General features: G+C 40.2%; 1 protein-coding gene across 1 annotated transcript; it reads right to left on the reverse strand.

Annotated features, from left to right (window-relative positions):
• Positions 1-1595: 1595 nt before the first annotated feature.
• On the reverse strand, positions 1596-13081 carry rab11fip1b (RAB11 family interacting protein 1 (class I) b). The gene is made up of 6 exons (XM_026297468.2): positions 12589-13081; positions 7000-7430; positions 4912-6904; positions 3330-4139; positions 2753-2867; positions 1596-2548 (listed from the first exon to the last, which is right to left on the reverse strand). Exons 1-6 carry the CDS (start codon positions 12939-12941, stop codon positions 2342-2344), a joined length of 3909 nt encoding a protein of 1302 aa, XP_026153253.1. The 5' UTR covers positions 12942-13081; the 3' UTR covers positions 1596-2341.
• Positions 13082-18289: the final 5208 nt, after the last annotated feature.

Here is an 18289-nt window from a genome sequence, read left to right on the forward strand (position 1 = left end):
ATTCCCAGCGAAGGTGCTCAGAGGTGGTGTAATGGCCACAGGATACCCCCGTCCACTGGTGATGCTGAAGAACCAGAGAACCGAGGTCAGTCTGGTACAGTCCATGCCCAACGAAGGCGTTCAGAGGCCGGCTAATGGCCGCTGGAGGTCCCGGTCCTCTGGTGGCAGTGAAGAACCAGCGCCACTGTGGTATAGTCCCTACACGATAAAAGTGCTCAGACCTCGGCTAATGGCCGCTGTACGTCCCGGTTCCCTGGTGGTGGTGGTGGTGGTGGTAGTAGTAAGAAGAGCCAGAGAACCAAGGCGCACTGCGTCACAGCTGATTCCCGGTGAAGGTGCTCAGAGGTGGGTTAATGGCCACAGGACGTCCCGGTCCACTGGTGATACTGAAGAACCAGAGAACCGGGGCAATCTGGTACAGTCCATGCCCAACGAAGGCGTTCAGAGGCTGGCTAATGGCCGCTGGACGTCCCGGTCCTCTGGTGGTAGTGAAAATCCAGGGCCACTGTGGTATAGTGCCTACTGGATGAAAGTGTTCAGTCCTCGTCTAATGGCCGCCAGACATCCCGGTCACCTGGTGGTGGTGGTGGTGGTGGTGGTAGAAAGAACCAGAGAACCAAGGCGCACTGCGGCACAGCTGATTCCCGGTGAAGGTGCTCAGAGGTGGGTTAATGGCCACTGGACGTCCCGGTCCACTGGTGATGTTGAAGAACCAGAGAACCAAGGGCAGTCTGGTACAGTCCATGCCCAACGAAGGCGTTCAGAGGCCGGCTAATGGCCGTTGGACGTCCCGGTCCTCTGGTGGTAGTGAAGAATCAGGGCCACTGTGGTATAGGGCCTACTGGATGAAAGTGCTCAGACCTCGGCTAATGGCCGCTGTACGTCCCGGTTCCCTGGTGGTGGTGGTAGGAAGAGCCAGAGAACCAAGGCGCTCTGCGGCACAGCTGATGCCCAACGAAGGCATTCAGAGCCCGGCTAATGGCCGCTGGACGTCTCGGTCCAGTCCCCTGGTGGTACGAAGAACCAGAAAACCAAAAACCAAAGGGTACTGTAGCACAGCGTATGACCAGAGAAGTGTGGTTATTTTACACAGCATGGAACAGGGGGGTCAAAGGGTCACTTAAATGTATTGGGCTAAAGAATGCATGGTATTTGGTTTTTGGGGGTTTAGTGTTTATTGGTGTAGTGTTCTAGAGGTTTTTAGAGGCCTGTAAATAACTGCCAGCAATTGCTTTAGTGCTGGTAAAGGCCTGAATATAGAGGACACCTGAACAAACATGTGGGGTCTGTTCAAGATTTGTCCACACCTTTTGACAAGCTATATAAACTGAAATTAAGGGGAAGACAGAACGCTGTTAGAAGTCTTCTCTCCATGCTGCATGAAATTAAACCTGAGATGATTCATCACACTTGTGTTTGTTTCTGAGAATTAGCAGCTGTCAAACATAAAGAAATTTCCACAACAGAAGGTGCTCACAGAGCGGCTAATGACCACTGGATGACCCGGTCCCCTGGTGGTGTGGAAGTACGAGAGGGATATGTGAATTTGATTTTGAAGGTAAACTGTTCATAAGCAAAAAAAAAGGGAACAACTCTTTAGTTTAATATGTTTTATTCGGCATATTTTAATACTATTTAGCAGTAACCTTAGTATAATGCAGTGATTCAGTGTATATCATGTTAGTAGTGCAAGCAAATTAAAGTGCTCTTTGGGGTTAGTAGAATCATGTAAACTTTTGACATTCAGGAGAGAAGATATCTTTATCTATGCAACTAGTGCATAACAGTGGAATAAGGCTCTTCTTTAAACTAGAGACATCACCAGTGAACAGCAAATAACAGTCTGCTGAAAAAAGAACAGTATGAAGTTTGTTTTGCCATGAAACATTAATATAGTAATATGACTGGCATTGTGGCAATGTTAGACCTTTGTCAAGTAATTTCTACATTATAATGTGTAGTAAAGTTATTACTACACATTATAATGTAGAAATTCATCATTACAAAGACAAGAGTGTTTCAACATGTACATATTGCAGCAAAGTGTCAGCAAATGTTACACATGTTGTAGAACAATCATATTTTTGTACTCCAACATATTTGATTGCAACTTGAAATTATCAATTTAGAAGAAGTTTTTTTTTTTTTTTACAAATATATATAGAATTATTCATTTGCTGAACTCTTTGCTGATTTTTTTTTTAACCTTGTAACCTTTCACTCCAGTTATCGCCCATTATATAATCCAAAAGTATGTGAAGATCAGGTTTCTGTGGTGGAGCTGTCCCATTCTAATTGGGTTTGAATTGATCAGCTAGTGTACAGTCAGCTGAGCAGCCACCTAGAGAGTTTTCTTTGCAGAGCTCATACACATGAGAATACTTGGTTTCTCTTCCATGATGCGCACCAGTAAGTTGTCAATGTACTTCTCCAGTTCTGATATCTTTTTATCTCTCTCTGAAAGCTGATTCTCCTGTTTCAGCACCAGAGAGATGAGTTCTTCCTGACTCAGCTGGGAGTATGGCCCTGTCAGCCCAGTGTCATTTACCTGGTAGAGGACATAAAACATGGTGTGTGTATGTATTAAATAGAAATATTTAAATATTTAGATGTTGACAGCATCTACTAAACCAACATAGAAACGTTTATATAAAATCACAGGTATTTGTATTTATCAGGTTAATTTCTATTTTTAACTGTGGCGGAAAATCTTTAAACCATGACAGAAGTTTAGATAAATAAATAGAGATACCTTTGCTTTACTCTGAACTTTACTAAGGATTCCTTGAGGCTTGTTATCTCGTTCACCTTGAATGACTGAGACAGACTGCTGTTCCAGAGGATTAAGGGGCTTTACAGGTTGAAGCCTAAAAAGAGAAGAAAGAAAGATGAAGGCAGTGGCATAACAGGGTGGAAGAAAATTAATTATTGATGTGTATAAGTATGACTGTGTAAGTATACTTTGTTATATGTAGATCTGTTAGTGACAAAGTATCATTTGTCTGCAAAATCGAAGAGTATCTCATTTAGTGATCACAAGTCAAACAGGATATGGTTTGTGTTAACGCTGCAAGGTACTTCATCCACCCTGACCTTTTCCGATACAACGCTATTAATAATACAATGAAAAATGAATGAAAGATAAATGGTAAAAAAAAAAAAAATCCATGATAAAAGATAAATGAGGATGAATCATGAAAAATGTGAAAGATGAATCATTCTGAAAGACATAAGGGCATGATATTGGCAGCTAGTGGTGTGTGATCTATAATTTAGGAAGTAATGAAAGAGCTGCATAACAGGTTTTTTTTTTTTGCCTTTTTCCTCACCTGCGTGAAGTTACAGGAGGCACTTCTTTCACTGTCACAGGCAGAGACTCCAGTGGACTTTCCTGGATGTGCACAGAAATCACAGCCTTTGACTCGGGGTCACATGCTTGGGTTACACAGTTATCAGGTAGAGTTACACCTGTGTAATCTGTAAGGGGGTCCCCACTGGTGTTTGGGTGGATTAAAGTGCTCGAAGTTGCAGCTTTACTTGCAGGAGCTGGAGGAGCATGAGCCATCTTTGAGGATTTGATTTTTGTTTGAGGGTTGACATTTTCAGCAGCGGTTTGTGACGCAGCTGGAGGCCAGTGTATTGAACCAGGATTACCAGTAGTTGTTTTATCATTTTGGTCTGTGAACTCATCTTCATCTTCATCATCAAATGGATTTAAGCCATAAACAACCTGAATTTGGGTTCCTGAGCCACCTCCAGAAGATAGGGTAGTTTTGGGTTCTGATGACGACCCATCATCCACAGAAGGTCTAGATGGTGCAGGACGTTTGCTTTGTTTTGTTACATTTTCTCCTATGGAGGTGCTATTTTGCATCTTTGTATCTGTGGGAGCCCGATTCAGAGGAGCTATCATTTGCACGGAGCGCTGATGGAGAACACTGACAGTTCTGACGTCTTTGTCATTGCTCTGCATGTTAATTTGTGCCAGATGTCGTGCAGCTACATCTTTCTCGCTTTGAGTCCGTCTCTCAGCTTGACTCCATCCTGGAGGCTCAGGAGCTGGTCGCTTCTCCCGTTGAGCGCTAATCAGGTTCTTTACATCAGTCTTGCTTCCCTCCAATGACGCAGTGGTTTGACATCTGGAAGTGAGACATAGACTCCATGATGTTTCAGCATTGTTAAAGTGTGATATTAAAAAGTCTTTCAGGGAAGCCAAATTACACTAAAAGGTCTGAGATAATTATCTAAAACATGAAGGATATTCAAAAGAAGATTACAGATATTAAAACTCTGAGTTGCAAATAATAGAACACACCATAAAAGAAGCAAAGTCGAGCTTTCTCGTATGAAAAAGCAGTATAAAGGCAATGTGATGTGGTAAGATGTATCGATTTAATAAAAGAAAATATTTGTTAAGCAAATCTCATCCTGAGATCTCTGTGGAATTGCAATTCACCTCCACTGGCAAACTGTTCATATGATACAGGATCTAATGAGGGAAGGCAATGAACCCTCAAGCTGAGCTGACAAAAGAAAGACACGCACGCACACACACGTCTTAACACAGACACACAAGCACAGGGCTAATTCAATTTTCATGATCATGTCGGCTTTAGGTTGCTTTTAAACAACAAGTGCCTGTTGCTGTAGCATCAGTGACTGGAGAACAGAAGATAACTTGGACATTCAGATTACACCTGTCACCTGCATAACATTTTGTTATTGCCTCTTAAGGCATTCTGCTCCTTAACCTTCTATGAAGGCAACCAAACCAGAAACTACTACCTTCGTCATAAACAGCCAAAAAGTGGGGAAATGAATAATTTAATACTTATAATAGATTTTTATGTAGTTTCTTATATGGGTCCACAGTGCTCGTGATCTGTGAAGGGTGTGATGGCCTGAACTAACCTTTGTTGGGCATTGGACACTTTGGTTGTGCTGCTGTCTGGTGCAGCAGGTGAGTTGGGATCCTCCTCAAACAGATTATACGAATAGTTTTCATCAAATGGATTATTAGAGGTGATTTCTCTAGGCCTCGCCACGGCCACTTCAGATTTCTTCCATGTAACTTTGTGTCCATCTTTTCTTTCATTTTCTCTTTTCTTCTGTTCTTCTGCATCTCTTAACTTCTTTTTCTCCTGCTTTCTAGCCTCCTCTTCCTTCCTCTCTCTTTCAGCTTTCTCCTCCCTCCTAATCCTCTCCTCTTCCTCCCTTCCAATTCTTTCTTCTTCTTCAAGCCTCTTCTTTTCTTCTTCCTCTTGTCTCCTCTGTTTCTCTGCCACTCTCTTCATTTCTTCCTTTTCTTTCCTCACCCTCTCTTCTTCCTCCATCCTAATCCTTTCCTTTCTAATTTTCTCCTCTTCCTCAATTTGTCTTTCTTCTTCCTCTCGTCTCTTCTCCTCCTCTTTCCTTATCCTTTCCTCTTCTGCCCTTTGCCTTTCTTTGTCTTCCTCAGTTTTTTTCCTTTCTTGTTCCTCTAGTCTTCTCTTTTGCTCACGCTCTTCCTCCCTCCTAACCCTCTCTGCTTCCTCTTTGTTCCTCCTTCTCCTCTCTTCCTCCACCCTAAGCCTCTGCTCTTCCTCCCTTCTAATTTTTTCTTCTGCTTCAATCCTTCTCTGTTCTTCTTCTAGTTTCCTCTTATCCTCTACAACTCTTTCATATTCCTCCTTTTCCTTCCTAGCTCTCTCTTCTTCCTGTCTTCTCTCCTCTTCTTTCCTAATCCTTTCCTCTTCTTCCCTTTGCCTCTCTTGTTCCTCTAGTCTCCTTTTTGTCTCACGCTCCTCTTCCTGTCGCCTAACCTTCTCCTCTTCTCTCTTTCTCTCTTCCTCAACCCTCGCCTCCTCCTTCCTTATCTTCTCCTCTTCCTCCTTTCTAGCATTCTCTTCTTCAAGCCTTCTTTTTTCTTCCATCAGCCTCTTTTCCTCTGCTATTTTACACTCTTCTTCTTGTCTCCTAAGCTTCTCTGCTTGCTCTTGTCTCCTCCTCTCTTCCTGAGCCCTTTCCTCCTCCATCCTAATCCTCTCCTCTTCCTCCCTTTGCATTTTTTCTTCCTCCTCAATTCTTTTTCTTTCTTGTTGCTCTAGTCTCCTCTTTTCCTCTGCTAATCTTTGATATTCTTCTTCTCTCCTAACCCTCTCCTCTTCCTCTCGTCTCTTATGCTCTTTCTCCTTCCGGATCCTTTCCTCTTCCTCCCATTTAACTTTCTCCTCTTCAATCCTTTTTCTTTCTTCTTGCTCCTGTCTCCTTCTCTCCTCCTGAGCCCTTTCCTCCTCCATCCTGATCCTTTCCTCTTCCTCCCTTTGCCTTTTTTCTTTCTCCACAATTCTTCTTCTTTCTGCTTGCTCTAGTTTCCTCTTTTCCTCTGCTAATCTTTGACGTTCTTCTTCTTCTCTCCTAACCCTCTCCTCTTCCTCCCTTTGAACTTTCTCTTCTTCTATCTTTTTTCTTTCTTCTTGCTCTTGTCTCCTCTTCTTCTCTGCTAGTCTCTCAAGCTCTTCTTCTTGCCTCCTCACCCTCTCCTGTTCCACTCTACTCCTCTCCTCCTCCATCTTAATCCTTTCCTCTTCCTCCCCTCTCAGATCATCTGTGTCCTCCTTTACATTCTCTTCTTCAGCCAACCCTTCCTCCTCCTCTGTCCAGGGTGAATATTGCCTCATCGTACTCAGTGAATCAAGAGATGGGAGAGAGCTTGCGGGGACATCTTCCATGGAGCCAAGGCCTGAACTGGCCAGACTGAAGTTTGAGCCAATGCGAGAGGTCCGAGGCTGTGGCTCCTCACAGTATACATGACTGCCATTGATGCACAAGTTGCTCTGTTCTGTAGCGCCATGTTTTTGGTGGCCAGAGGTGGAATCTTTGCTGTCTGAGTGTTTATGCATCGTAAACTTGAATTTCTTTTTACCTGGAGGGACATTTGACATTCAATTAATCACAAACAAGACAAGAATAACTGTGACAGAGAAAATTAGAAACTGTTGTTAACGTTCTGCACCCGACCTTCAGAGGACTCCACGTTCAGACCAGACGACTGGCTGCCACTCAGTGAGGAGTTCTTTTCAGGCAGAACAGACATGGACTGAGACATGTTCTTCTGCAGGTTAGACTTAGGAGAAAATAAAGACTTCATTTTATTTTTCTTCTTTTTCTTCTCATCTTTCCCTGCAGCTACCTCCTCATCCCCATTTGCCTCCCCCTCGCTGTCTGTCAGAACCTGAGTGAAGGATGGCACCACACTAGACACAGTGTCTGATTCCTTTTTCTTGCCCCGAACTTTGTCTTTGAATTTGCTCAATCGAGAGCGGGATTTGCCGGCAGCTGAGAGGTCGAACATGCTGGCGGTCATGTTGTTTCTCATGAACTGGATGTCCAGAAGCACCTCTCCTCTGTCTTTGTCTGCCTTGCCAGTCTTGTCCAGCAACTTAAACCATCTGTTAAAGAGAGGCAAACTATTAGAAGGCAAATTTTCTGGATGTTAAAATAAAAGATAATCCCCAAAGGTGTAATAAGTTCTATAAATATTATTTCAAGAGAAACAATAAAGATACATGGTGGCTCTATTAATGGTGAGGGGAGCTGCAGATCCAGCCTTTAAAATGTCTAAAAGTAGATTTACAGTTTAATAAGACCTTTGAGAAACGAAGAGACAAGCAGACATTACTTATTCAGTATCTCTGGGGCTGAGCTATATTCTTTCATTATAATAGAAAGAAAGCAATATGAAAGATATGACAATAACACATGACACTATAGTATCAACTTATCTTATTGAAATTGTTAATAAAATAGATGACAGAATACTTGGGGAAAATTAATGGGGGGTAGATGACAAGAAAGTTAATTTATTCTGTGATTGAGTTTTTATTTTTCAGTACAGTTTTGTGCTTACTTTTATGTTTGAACAAGTCACTCCATCAGCTGTAAATCCCACTGCTTCTACTATTAAAAAAAAGTATATTAATTGTATCCCCCCCCTCCAATAAATGAATAATAATCATAATGTAATGTACTAAACTGTTTAAAGGAATCATAGTCACTGGCACTTATATTCATATACACTGTGTTGATGTTTGGTCTATTTCAGCTTTTTTTGTGGAAACTATGATCCATCCCAAAGCAAACGGAAAGTGACTCAGCCATGACTTGAATGTTTTTGGAAAGTCTGCAGCGATCTAAGCACCAACCTAACCATGAAGGAAAGTTTTGTTTTTTTTTTTTTCTTAAATGAATACTACTGTACTGTCTGATGCAGCCTGAATGCTCGCACTGTGTAAAGCCCACACGTCAGGATTCTGTTATATACTGCAGAAAACTAAATCTTTTCCATCCTAACCTTTAGTGTAGATTTATAATTAGCAGGCTTGTTGATCGCTGTCACCCATGGCACTGACCATGTGTCACTTGTATGTCTCTAAGCAGCTAAACCTGCAGACAGTGAGTTGCCCCCTGGAGGAGTTTCTATCTAAGAAGATTAGTGTTCCTCATATAACTTGATTTAACCCTGCTATTATCCTCGTAATCACAGCAGGTAACACATAAAGAATCATTTCCAACAAACTTCCTTGCATGACCGTGTGTCTGCTGTTCTGTTATCATGCTTGAACCATATGTAGATTTAGGTTAACAGTAAAATACCAAGATGGCCATGATGATAAACACCGGTTTCAACCCCAAATTCTAAACTTAAAATCAAAGTGTCAAAGTGAAATATAAGAAAATGGGTTTGGTAGCACATCCAACAAGATTAGACTGTCAATGTTGTTTTGGCACAGTACTGACAGAAGGGTCTCAGAATGAGCAGAATAATTTAACACAACAATGAAAAGGAGCAGTCAGCATAAAAAGTGCCTATCGGGCAGAAATCTGAGGCCAGCTCACCACTGAGCAAACAACTTCAACTGAAATTTGGATTCCTGAGGAAATGAGGAAGGGGCCGGGTGTGTGTAGTTCTGCGTTTTGTACGTGCAAAAAAAAAAACAAAAAAAAAAAACATATTCCTGTGTTGTGACTACTGTTTGTCATCCTTCCTATAATGTGAAACACAAATTAACTCAAAAAATAAAAAAAGTTGACAGGCAAATGTGGTTTTAAAAATAAAACATGGAAGTGTTACACATTGCATGTATCTGAAATAATAATGTCTTCTGTATGTTTGTGTGCCATGAATAGTATTTTTACCTTCAGTTTACATAGTGCTACCTCTCCTCACAAAATTATATAAAGCGTTACAAAAACCTGTATACAGTGCCTTCCCCTCAGTGAAGCCAGATCAGATATGTTGTTCAGATTCACCCTGCTCCTCCTTCTCCCTCAAGAATGCTTCAGATGTGTAGAACAAACTAATTAAGGAGGGAAACGCCTCTTCCCCTGTAAATTTCCAAATGGATAAGTCTGTCACAGTGCTCCTGCCTCCTACTGCTGATGAGTAATGGAGTTTGCAAATTTAATATTACACTGTGAAGCTTCATTATGATTTGCCTGATGAATGTCCTTCAACAAAACAGCTAGATAGAAAAACAATGTATCATGGAAATGTAGACAGTTTTCTGTAGCTCCACAGTGGCATATTATGGTATGGTATCATAGCAGTAGTATAGCAGTTTGTTTTATATGAGAATGTGCCTAGATTTGCTAGGATGTATATCAATAGCAGAAAAAAAAATTAAGATATTTAATTATTTTGTTATTGTTTTAGCCATACCACCCAGCGTCTGATTATATTACAGTATAGCAATACAATTCATAGAGTAAATAGTATAGAAAAGTATACCATTAGTATAGCACAACATGATATAGAAGGTATTGACATTAGTATAGTATAGCATTAATATTGTGTTAGTATTGAATGGAAATGGCACTCGCATGGCTCTAGTTGGTACAGGTTTAATCTCCACCCTAATCTTTGACATTTCACTGATTCCTACACAATACATCCAAATGTTAAAAAAAAAAAAAAAAAAAAAAAAAGAAGTAAGCTACTTCAGTTAAGTCATAAGGGAAGTTGCAAAAGTGTTTGGGTGTTAGCTGGCTGGGCTGGTAAGCAGAATGCAGGAGGAATTTGGCATTGACTGAACAGACTGGTTAATAATGATGCTGCTGTCCTTAAACACAAGTAATCTCAACCATCGGTGAATAGACTGAAGTGTGCTACTCTACTGTACAGACAGACCCAGAAGAGGATAATGCATGACTTCACATTTTGTACATTTATTTTAGTTTCTGCACACACACACACACACACACACACATCCTTCCTGGTGAAGCCTATTGATAAGACAAGGTCCTCAGTGGTTCAAGCTTTTCTTATCACAGAGCACAGCTGTGTAAGTGTGAGAAAAGCTGAGAGAGTAAAACAGCTCAATGGTGATAATATCCAAAGACCAAAACTGTTCGGGGCTTATCGCATCAGTCCACATTCATGAGTCAAAGAAGCCAAAATAAAGGCCTGTACAAAACAACCAGAGAGAAACTGAAATGAAATGACTGTTCCCATGTGTGTGACAAACCGTGTTGAACATTGTGTTACTAAATAAAAAAATAATAATCACACTGCATGCTAGAGCAAACACTGTGCCAAGAAAAGAAGAACTTAAAGTGAATTCAGTTACTGCAGGTCCCTTAATTCCCTCACACTACAAGCCCTCTGAACGGTACTATATACTGTTGTATTTTTCTATTTTGTAACAAACACATGCAAAAAAAAAAAAAAAAAAAAAAGTATAACTTATTTCAATAATTACTTAGTATTTTGAAAAAACATTATACACTTTAAACAGTAGTACTTTTGTCCTGGCAGATCATGGCACATATAAAGCTGTTTGTCCAGAGCCAGTACAGCTACAGTGATCCACTGCAGTAAAACCATTTATTCATTGACAAATCACTCAGGAACCTGAGGCTACTGTAAGATATAAACCTCAGAGGGAAGGTGGGTTCATCGAGCTCAGAGAAAGATCACCAGAGAGCACCGAGCAGAACATTCACTCACACCAGCTCCAATTTAATTCCCCGAAGGTTATGACAAACTCTGCATGTGTCAACATGTGGCAGTACTCAAAGCAAACCGATATCTGATTTTAGTGTGAGTTCCCAGAAGGACAGAGATGCACACGCTGTGAAATCAACAACCAGGTGACGTTCAGCTTAACATTCTTCTCCAGATCAGAAGTAGAGAGCTGAGCACTAGCCAAAAGAAAGAAGCAGGCTGAATGCCATCAAATATTACTTGTGACCAAATACATTTGAATCACAATACACTTCACACCCTCAAATCTAATTTTACTAAAGAGTTTTGACCGTGACATTCAGAAAATTCTTTCACCAAGGTTCATGGTTTGCCATTAAATGAACAGACACTGTAGCAAATCCATATAGTTTTATGATGAACAAAAAATAATAATAATAAAACGAGCTGAAAGAAACCATGACAACACATTTAGCCTCGATATGAATGCTATTACAATTCATGCAATTACCCAAGACATCAAGCAGAGCAGGCAGATCCAAACAACAACAAACAAACCTTGAGAATGTGGGAGAAAAAGCTTGTGTGTGTACACATTTAGATTAACAGGCTGGTATGCAATCTGTTGTGTATAATACTAGTCACATGGCAGTGGACTAAAGTATTTAACAGCACATTTTCCATTGTGACTGAACTACAGATGTCTGTCTGTGATGGGGTGATGAATTAATCCTGCATTTCAAATTCTAACCAGGAAATATTTGATTGAAGTATTAAACCTGTTAGTGCCAAGCGAAGAACATATTTTCTTCTCAAAGGCACAGGTATAATAATAATAATAGTAGGCCATTACTGAAATTATACATCTCTACCAGCAATGCCTGTAAAACCTGAAAACCTGTCCACTGCCACAGTTAGCACATACACAGGACAGATAAGTGGGTGTTTTTTTCCACAACAAAAGTAATCATTACATCAGTCAATTACTGAATGAAAAAGTGGATCTCTTCCTTCCCCTGAGTGACCCTTGAAGGCAGCAACCAAGGGAACAAATCCCCTCAGTTGCACTGAGAGAGTGGCCAACATTTATAAGTCAAACCCACTGGTGCAGATCTTGGTAGTGATGGATGGATGGATGGATGGATGGATGGGTGGATGGGTGGATGTGCATGCATGCTCCAACTCACATCGTCAAAAAACTGAAATGCAGTGATGATGAAGCAGTGCATGGAGTTTTTCCTTTTTTTTTTTGGACAGGGCAAACGGTCACAGGGTGTTATCTGCAGTGTGATCGATTTATCAGATTTCTCAAAGAAAAGATTAATCAAGTAACAAGTTAATCTGGAACTAATGCAGATGAAACTGGAATTGGTCCAATTTAAACAAACAAATTCCAGTTTCTTCCTGCACATGTGATGAACTCAACTTGTTTGGGTTTTTTAATGCTGGTTGGACAAATCTCACATTTCTGGGATCTGCGAATTCAACCAAAATCAGGCGGGTGCGTCAGACCAGTAACAAAACACAGCTCCATTATTATGAATGCATGACTTTTTTACTTTTGATAAAATATTTCACAATATGAAAGATTTCAATACTCTTCACTTCCTGCTGCTTGCACTTACTCGGTCTTGTTGCGGGTTTTGTCCTCACTGAGCTGCAGCAGGTTGATGACGGCCTGTCCCAGCAGTTTGTCTGGACCCACCAGGGCCCGGTGCATGACGTGCACATGCAGCGTGCCTCGCTCCCCTCCTCCCCCACCGCCCTCAGGCAGCGGCGGCAGGTCGAAAGCGGCCTCCTCCTTCCACACCGGAGCCACGCTCTTCTCCGCCACCGAGGTCTGGTACTTCTCCTTACCCACTTGCATGACCGCGTACGCATCGTTGGTGCCATGTTTTCCCTTTATTCTGAGGCCCCTGGCTTGGAGTACCGTTACCTGGGCGCTTGAGGGACACCACTGCTGCTCCTCCAGGGACATGCTGACAGTACTTTCTGCTGAACAATCGCAGTTAAGAAATTAAAGTCAACACTTCAACGCGGTGGTGTGACCCATCGGTTCACCGTCAAACTGGACAGAAGCGACGCAAAGTTTTCCAGTGAGGCGAAGTTGAGGAAACAGCTGATTGGGCGTGGTTACACCGAGATCCTCCCACAGATTAACGGACTACTTGACTTCTGTGTTCATCCACAACACAATAATTTATTGCAGCCTATTAACCACACCTGAATTTTCATTGACACCTGCCAGAGTGCATCAGCATCATCCCTCATCAGCTACACTCAAACAAACGCATGATTGACGCTGATAATACAAATACTGATAAGGCTTATTTTGTGCTCACTTCTAGTCTCGGTGCCACCTGCACCTTATTCAGTGCAACTCTACTGCTAATTTGCCTGTTTTGTACATTGTCTGCATTGTTTGCACATGTGCACGTGCCCACTTGTATGTAGTTTAGGGCTCTTTGTCTAAATTGTTAAGATATGTGTAGTCTTTACAATATGTGTAGTCTTTATAATATGGGTAGTCTTTATTATATGGGTAGTCTTTATCATATGGGTAGGTTTTATTATATAGGTAGTCTTTATCATATGGGTAGTCTTTATCATATGGGTAGGCTTTATCATATGGGTAGTCTTTATCATATGGGTAGACTTTATTATATGGGTAGTCTTTATCATATGGGTAGACTTTGTTATATGGGTAGTCTTTATAATTTGGGTAGTCTTTATTATATGGGTAGACTTTATTATATGGGTAGTCTTTATCATATGGGTAGACTTTGTTATATGGGTAGTCTTTATAATTTGGGTAGTCTTTATTATATGGGTAGACATTATATGGGTAGTCTTTATAATTTGGGTAGTCTTTATTATATGGGTAGACTTTATTATATGGGTAGTCTATAATTTGGGTAGTCTTTATTTTATGGGTAGACTATTATATGGGTAGTCTTTATAATTTGGGTAGTCTTTATTATATGGGTAAACTTGATTATATGGGTAGTCTTTATTATATGGGTAGACTTTATTATATGGGTAGTCTTTATTTTATGGGTAGTCTTGTGTTGTATTGATTTTTGTTCCTTGGAAGAACATTGTTTTGTTTCCTTATGAATTGTATTGATTGTACATGGCTGAACAATAAAAAGCTACTCGACTTCAACATTTACGTCATCCAAGTCTGAAAACATGAGACCTTTGCTTTAATAATTAACTGTAATTGTCACTAGTAAAAAAAAAAAAAAAACAGGGCACCTGAGAAGGTTTAAGGCTTTGGCATATTTAGAAGATATATTATCTGTTTTAGCTAATTAACAGACTGACAGATGCTACTGTGTAAATCAGTCTGAATATTGATTTGTATTGTCTGCTGTTCACTAAAATGTTACCATGCCTCAGTAGAGAGGATGGTTCATGTTTGAACACTGACTCCTACTGTTTAAAAGGGGAACATAAACAATACAAACATATGGTCGAGTTATTTCATTGCTGTAAACCTCAGATATTTCTAAGACCTTCCTATGCAACATTATTTGTGTTCACGATGTCCAGTAGAGATTTAAGTTGCCAACAGGTTTGAGCCAATTAGGATGGTGACGCACAAGTGCTGGCACTGCCAAAGCACCTGAGTGTGATGTAACAGCTAAAACCGTAGACACTTGAAACAGTTGCACCTGCTACAGTTAAATTATTCCCCAAAAGAAAAGCATCTTTCACCTTTGTTCATATCAGCCCTTCATCCCTCAGAGCAGACGGGTACCAAAGGGTCAAAAAAAAAGTCACACACAGACACAACAGTGTCATCAGTTATTTTTTCATCAGTTATTTTTGTGGTGACATGGTCTCACCTCTCTGCATTGGTGACATACCAACATTGCAGACAGTGGCCCAGCTGAACTTACCACTGCTCCAGAAAGCACACCCAAACAAGCACGCTGGAAATAAAGTCAAATCAAGCGTAGATAAGAACAAAATAAGCAGAGGAAGACGGGGAAAAAAAGGCAAAGGCAAAATGCAAAAATAGCAGCTGGGTAGGCAGTGCAGCCAATTTCAAAGCAGCCAATATGCATTACAATACACACCATCAGGAAAGAAGTCTGGTTCTATCAACCACATGATCACTAAGCATGAAATGACATGAGTGTTAATTACATGAAAAGTGGTATATACTGTATTTGAAATGCTTTTAAATGCAAGTCTGCCACAGTGAGACTTAGTTCTGCAAACTAACTAACATAAGCTGCTTTATGTTGGACTATGCCCACTATCAAGTTAATTGTTTACTAGTGGAACATTGCTGGGATATTTGTTAGTGCACTGTTGACAGAAGCACGTCATTTTCATCTTTAAGTGATAGACGTGAGAAAACATTATAGAGAAACATAAGAGAAAACAACTAAAAAAGACACACCTTCCTAAAGCCAGTACACAGACACCTGTGACAGTTTCAGGTCCTTTACTCACAGTGTTGCTGTCACAGTGAGTAGAATATTATTTAGGCGAGACTTTATGTAGACAAACCAAGAAACTATTGTGCACTATGTACTGTATGACCTGCATGGTATAAGTTAGCAGTAACTATAAGATATGTCAAAATAAAAACATTAAATTCAATTCTGTTAACCAATTTTTAATAATACTTCACTCTTAACCATGTGAACCTAATTAAATAGAACTAATATCACAATAAAATGGGGTAAATTAGTCTATGAAATGTCCACACAATGAAGGAATCCTTTAATTATAAGTACCTGACCATCCCCTTTGCAACACCCATCATATTACTTATCCTTAATGACTATTGGCTGATCAGCAGTGGTACTGATCATAATGTAACACTGAGATGGTGCAGTGTTACCTTCTGGCCACCAGGTGTCTGTCTTTGACTTCTGATCATTCAAACCCATATCTGAGGTGAGAATTTCACTATGGTTCTTTGGATCATTTCCATCAGCCCTCCATGCACCTTGTCAACCAGGAAGAGTTCAACTCAAGTTTAGCTCAACAACATGTCAACATCTATAAACTTATCAATGTGTCATAACCATCCACATAATCCACTTTTATGAAAACTAAACAGACATTCATGGAACAACATGTACAGACGCAAACACAAAGCTTTTATATCATAGAAGAGCAGCCATCGTTGGCAGAGATGATGACAGATCAGTAGGTGTTGGAGATACCACCATTCTGTGGCTTGTTTTCTCTGCATTTAAACAGCTTTAAATTTCACAAACAATTTGCTTTTAATCAACTTGAAGACATGCAGCAATATGTCACAACATTTTTTTTAAAGTAGCAGAATCACTACTCATAAAAAGCATTTTTTTAAAACCTTGCTAAAATATTTGTGGCATAGTCTAAATGTGATTACATTAGTCAGCTGTGCAGCCTAATTTCACATACATGCTTGAGCTGTTATTAGCTCAGGAGTTTATTCTGCTGATGGTTGGAGAAACTTACTCCCTATTTGGCAAAAAATCAAGGTAGTCAGGATCAAACTAATGGCAGTAATTACTAGAGTCACCCGCAGGACAACATAACATGTAGTCGACTAAAGAGTGAGGCAGTTTTTCACCCATTCGGAGCTGTTGCTCTGTGAGATGAAGCTGTCTGTATCCTGCTCTGACCTGAGAGGCAGTAAGAGGCAGATGAAGACTCTCAAACTCACACTTATGTGGTGGAAGTTGTAGTTCAATCTCACACTTATGTGGTGGAAGTTGTAGTTGCTTCAGGTCAGCAGGTTCCAGCTCTCCACCTCTTGGATTGAAAAGTGCGTGGTTAGCTCATTACTCATCATCATCTACTGCTCTCCACACCTCTCCAGCAGAAGCAGAAGATGTTAGACATATCAAACTCTGAGTGCAGACAGTTAAAGAACCTTCTCTGGTTATCATAGTGAAATAAAAGAGAAATAAAATATTGTTTACCATTCCTACTATATATGGGCTATAAAGTTCCATTTTCTTTTCATTTGTTCCCATGTCCATTCATAACATTGCCCACTAAGTTAACAGAAAAAAATAAGATAAATAGAAAACAACATTTTCTCTTTGACATACAGCAACATAAGAGTCAGAACACATAGAGAATACAGAAAGAACACACTGAAACACTGACAAGCAAATGTGAACTTGAATCATGCACTTGAACACATGGCAGGTGTCCAAATGACATTCTGATGGTAGGTGGATACAGGAAACACAGTGTGATATGATCAAAGTGATAACATTAGGCAGCATTACCCTGGAGAATACAGCTCTGCAGCTCAGAACATTGCAACTGAGAAAACAATGAACATAAATTACAATCACTTTTGGAGCACAATTCTGGCTCAGCTTCAGTTTCAAGTCCTGTTTGATTTACTCAAACATAAGTAGGGCACAATCTTGAAGGTTCAGGCCTTGAAAAGAGGATGTAATCCAAATAAAACACCACACTTTCACTACTGGGAGTCTAACAATACGTATATTCTCATAATCTTCACTACTATTAGCCTTAGTGTAGAAGATAAGGTCAGAAATGTGCAACTCTTACAGAAACTGTGAGACCACAGGGACTCACCCTGTGAGGAGAATTGCTTTATGTTCTCTGGACCACATTTAAAAACATTTTATTGAGTTGTCCATTGGCCAAGTGGTTAAGAGGCATACGGTGTAACTGCAGCATCTGAGGAAAGATGTTTGCCCATGTTTCCCTGTCTCTCTCTCTCTGTCAAAATATCTAGTGGACTTACTCCCAGGAGTCTAAGATCCGTACCACCTCAGATAGAAGTCCCATGGCTACGAGCTTGTTCATCCCTGAGGAAAAGGATGCTGCAACACGCTCTGTGCTTCTAACAGTTCCTTTGAGCTTGGAGATCCCAGGGGTCCCATCCAGCAAGGGATGGATTTTTTTTTTCCAAAAAAAAAAAGTAAGAATAACACTGTAGAAAAACAAATTTGTCCCAGATTTACCAATAACTAAGGATATATTAGTATAAATATTGTAGCAATTTAGAACATTACTGTATGATATTTATTCCAAAATGTTTTCCATAATGTATAATGACTAAATAAAATAATGTTTTCTGTTGAAACTGATAAGTTTCAACAATACAAGTGTACGTCCCCATGAGGGAGCTGAGTCTCCATAATGTGTCTGTCTGTGCATATTCATGTATCAGTACATTGTAAATAAAAGAAGAAATACACACATGCACATGCTATTCTCAAGTTACTGTAAAAACCTTTATTTTTTTATATATATATCCTGCTACAAATTGCATGCATAGTTTTACACAGTTAAGACACATAAAAACACAAAGTAATATTCCCCTTT

This window comes from Mastacembelus armatus, chromosome 12 (genome assembly GCF_900324485.2).
Source record: "Mastacembelus armatus chromosome 12, fMasArm1.2, whole genome shotgun sequence".
NCBI lineage: Eukaryota > Metazoa > Chordata > Actinopteri > Synbranchiformes > Mastacembelidae > Mastacembelus > Mastacembelus armatus.

Excerpts from the sequence above, each read along its gene's own strand:
- rab11fip1b (XM_026297468.2), bottom strand. The coding sequence starts at position 12,941 with ATGTCCCTGGAGGAGCAGCAGTGGTGTCCCTCAAGCGCCCAGGTAACG. Across the intron at positions 7,431-12,588 it reads AAAACCCGCAACAAGACCGA|ATGGTTTAAGTTGCTGGACA; the intron begins GTAAGTGCAAGC and ends TCTCTTTAACAG. Across the intron at positions 6,905-6,999 it reads GAACGTGGAGTCCTCTGAAG|GTAAAAAGAAATTCAAGTTT; the intron begins GTCGGGTGCAGA and ends ATGTCCCTCCAG.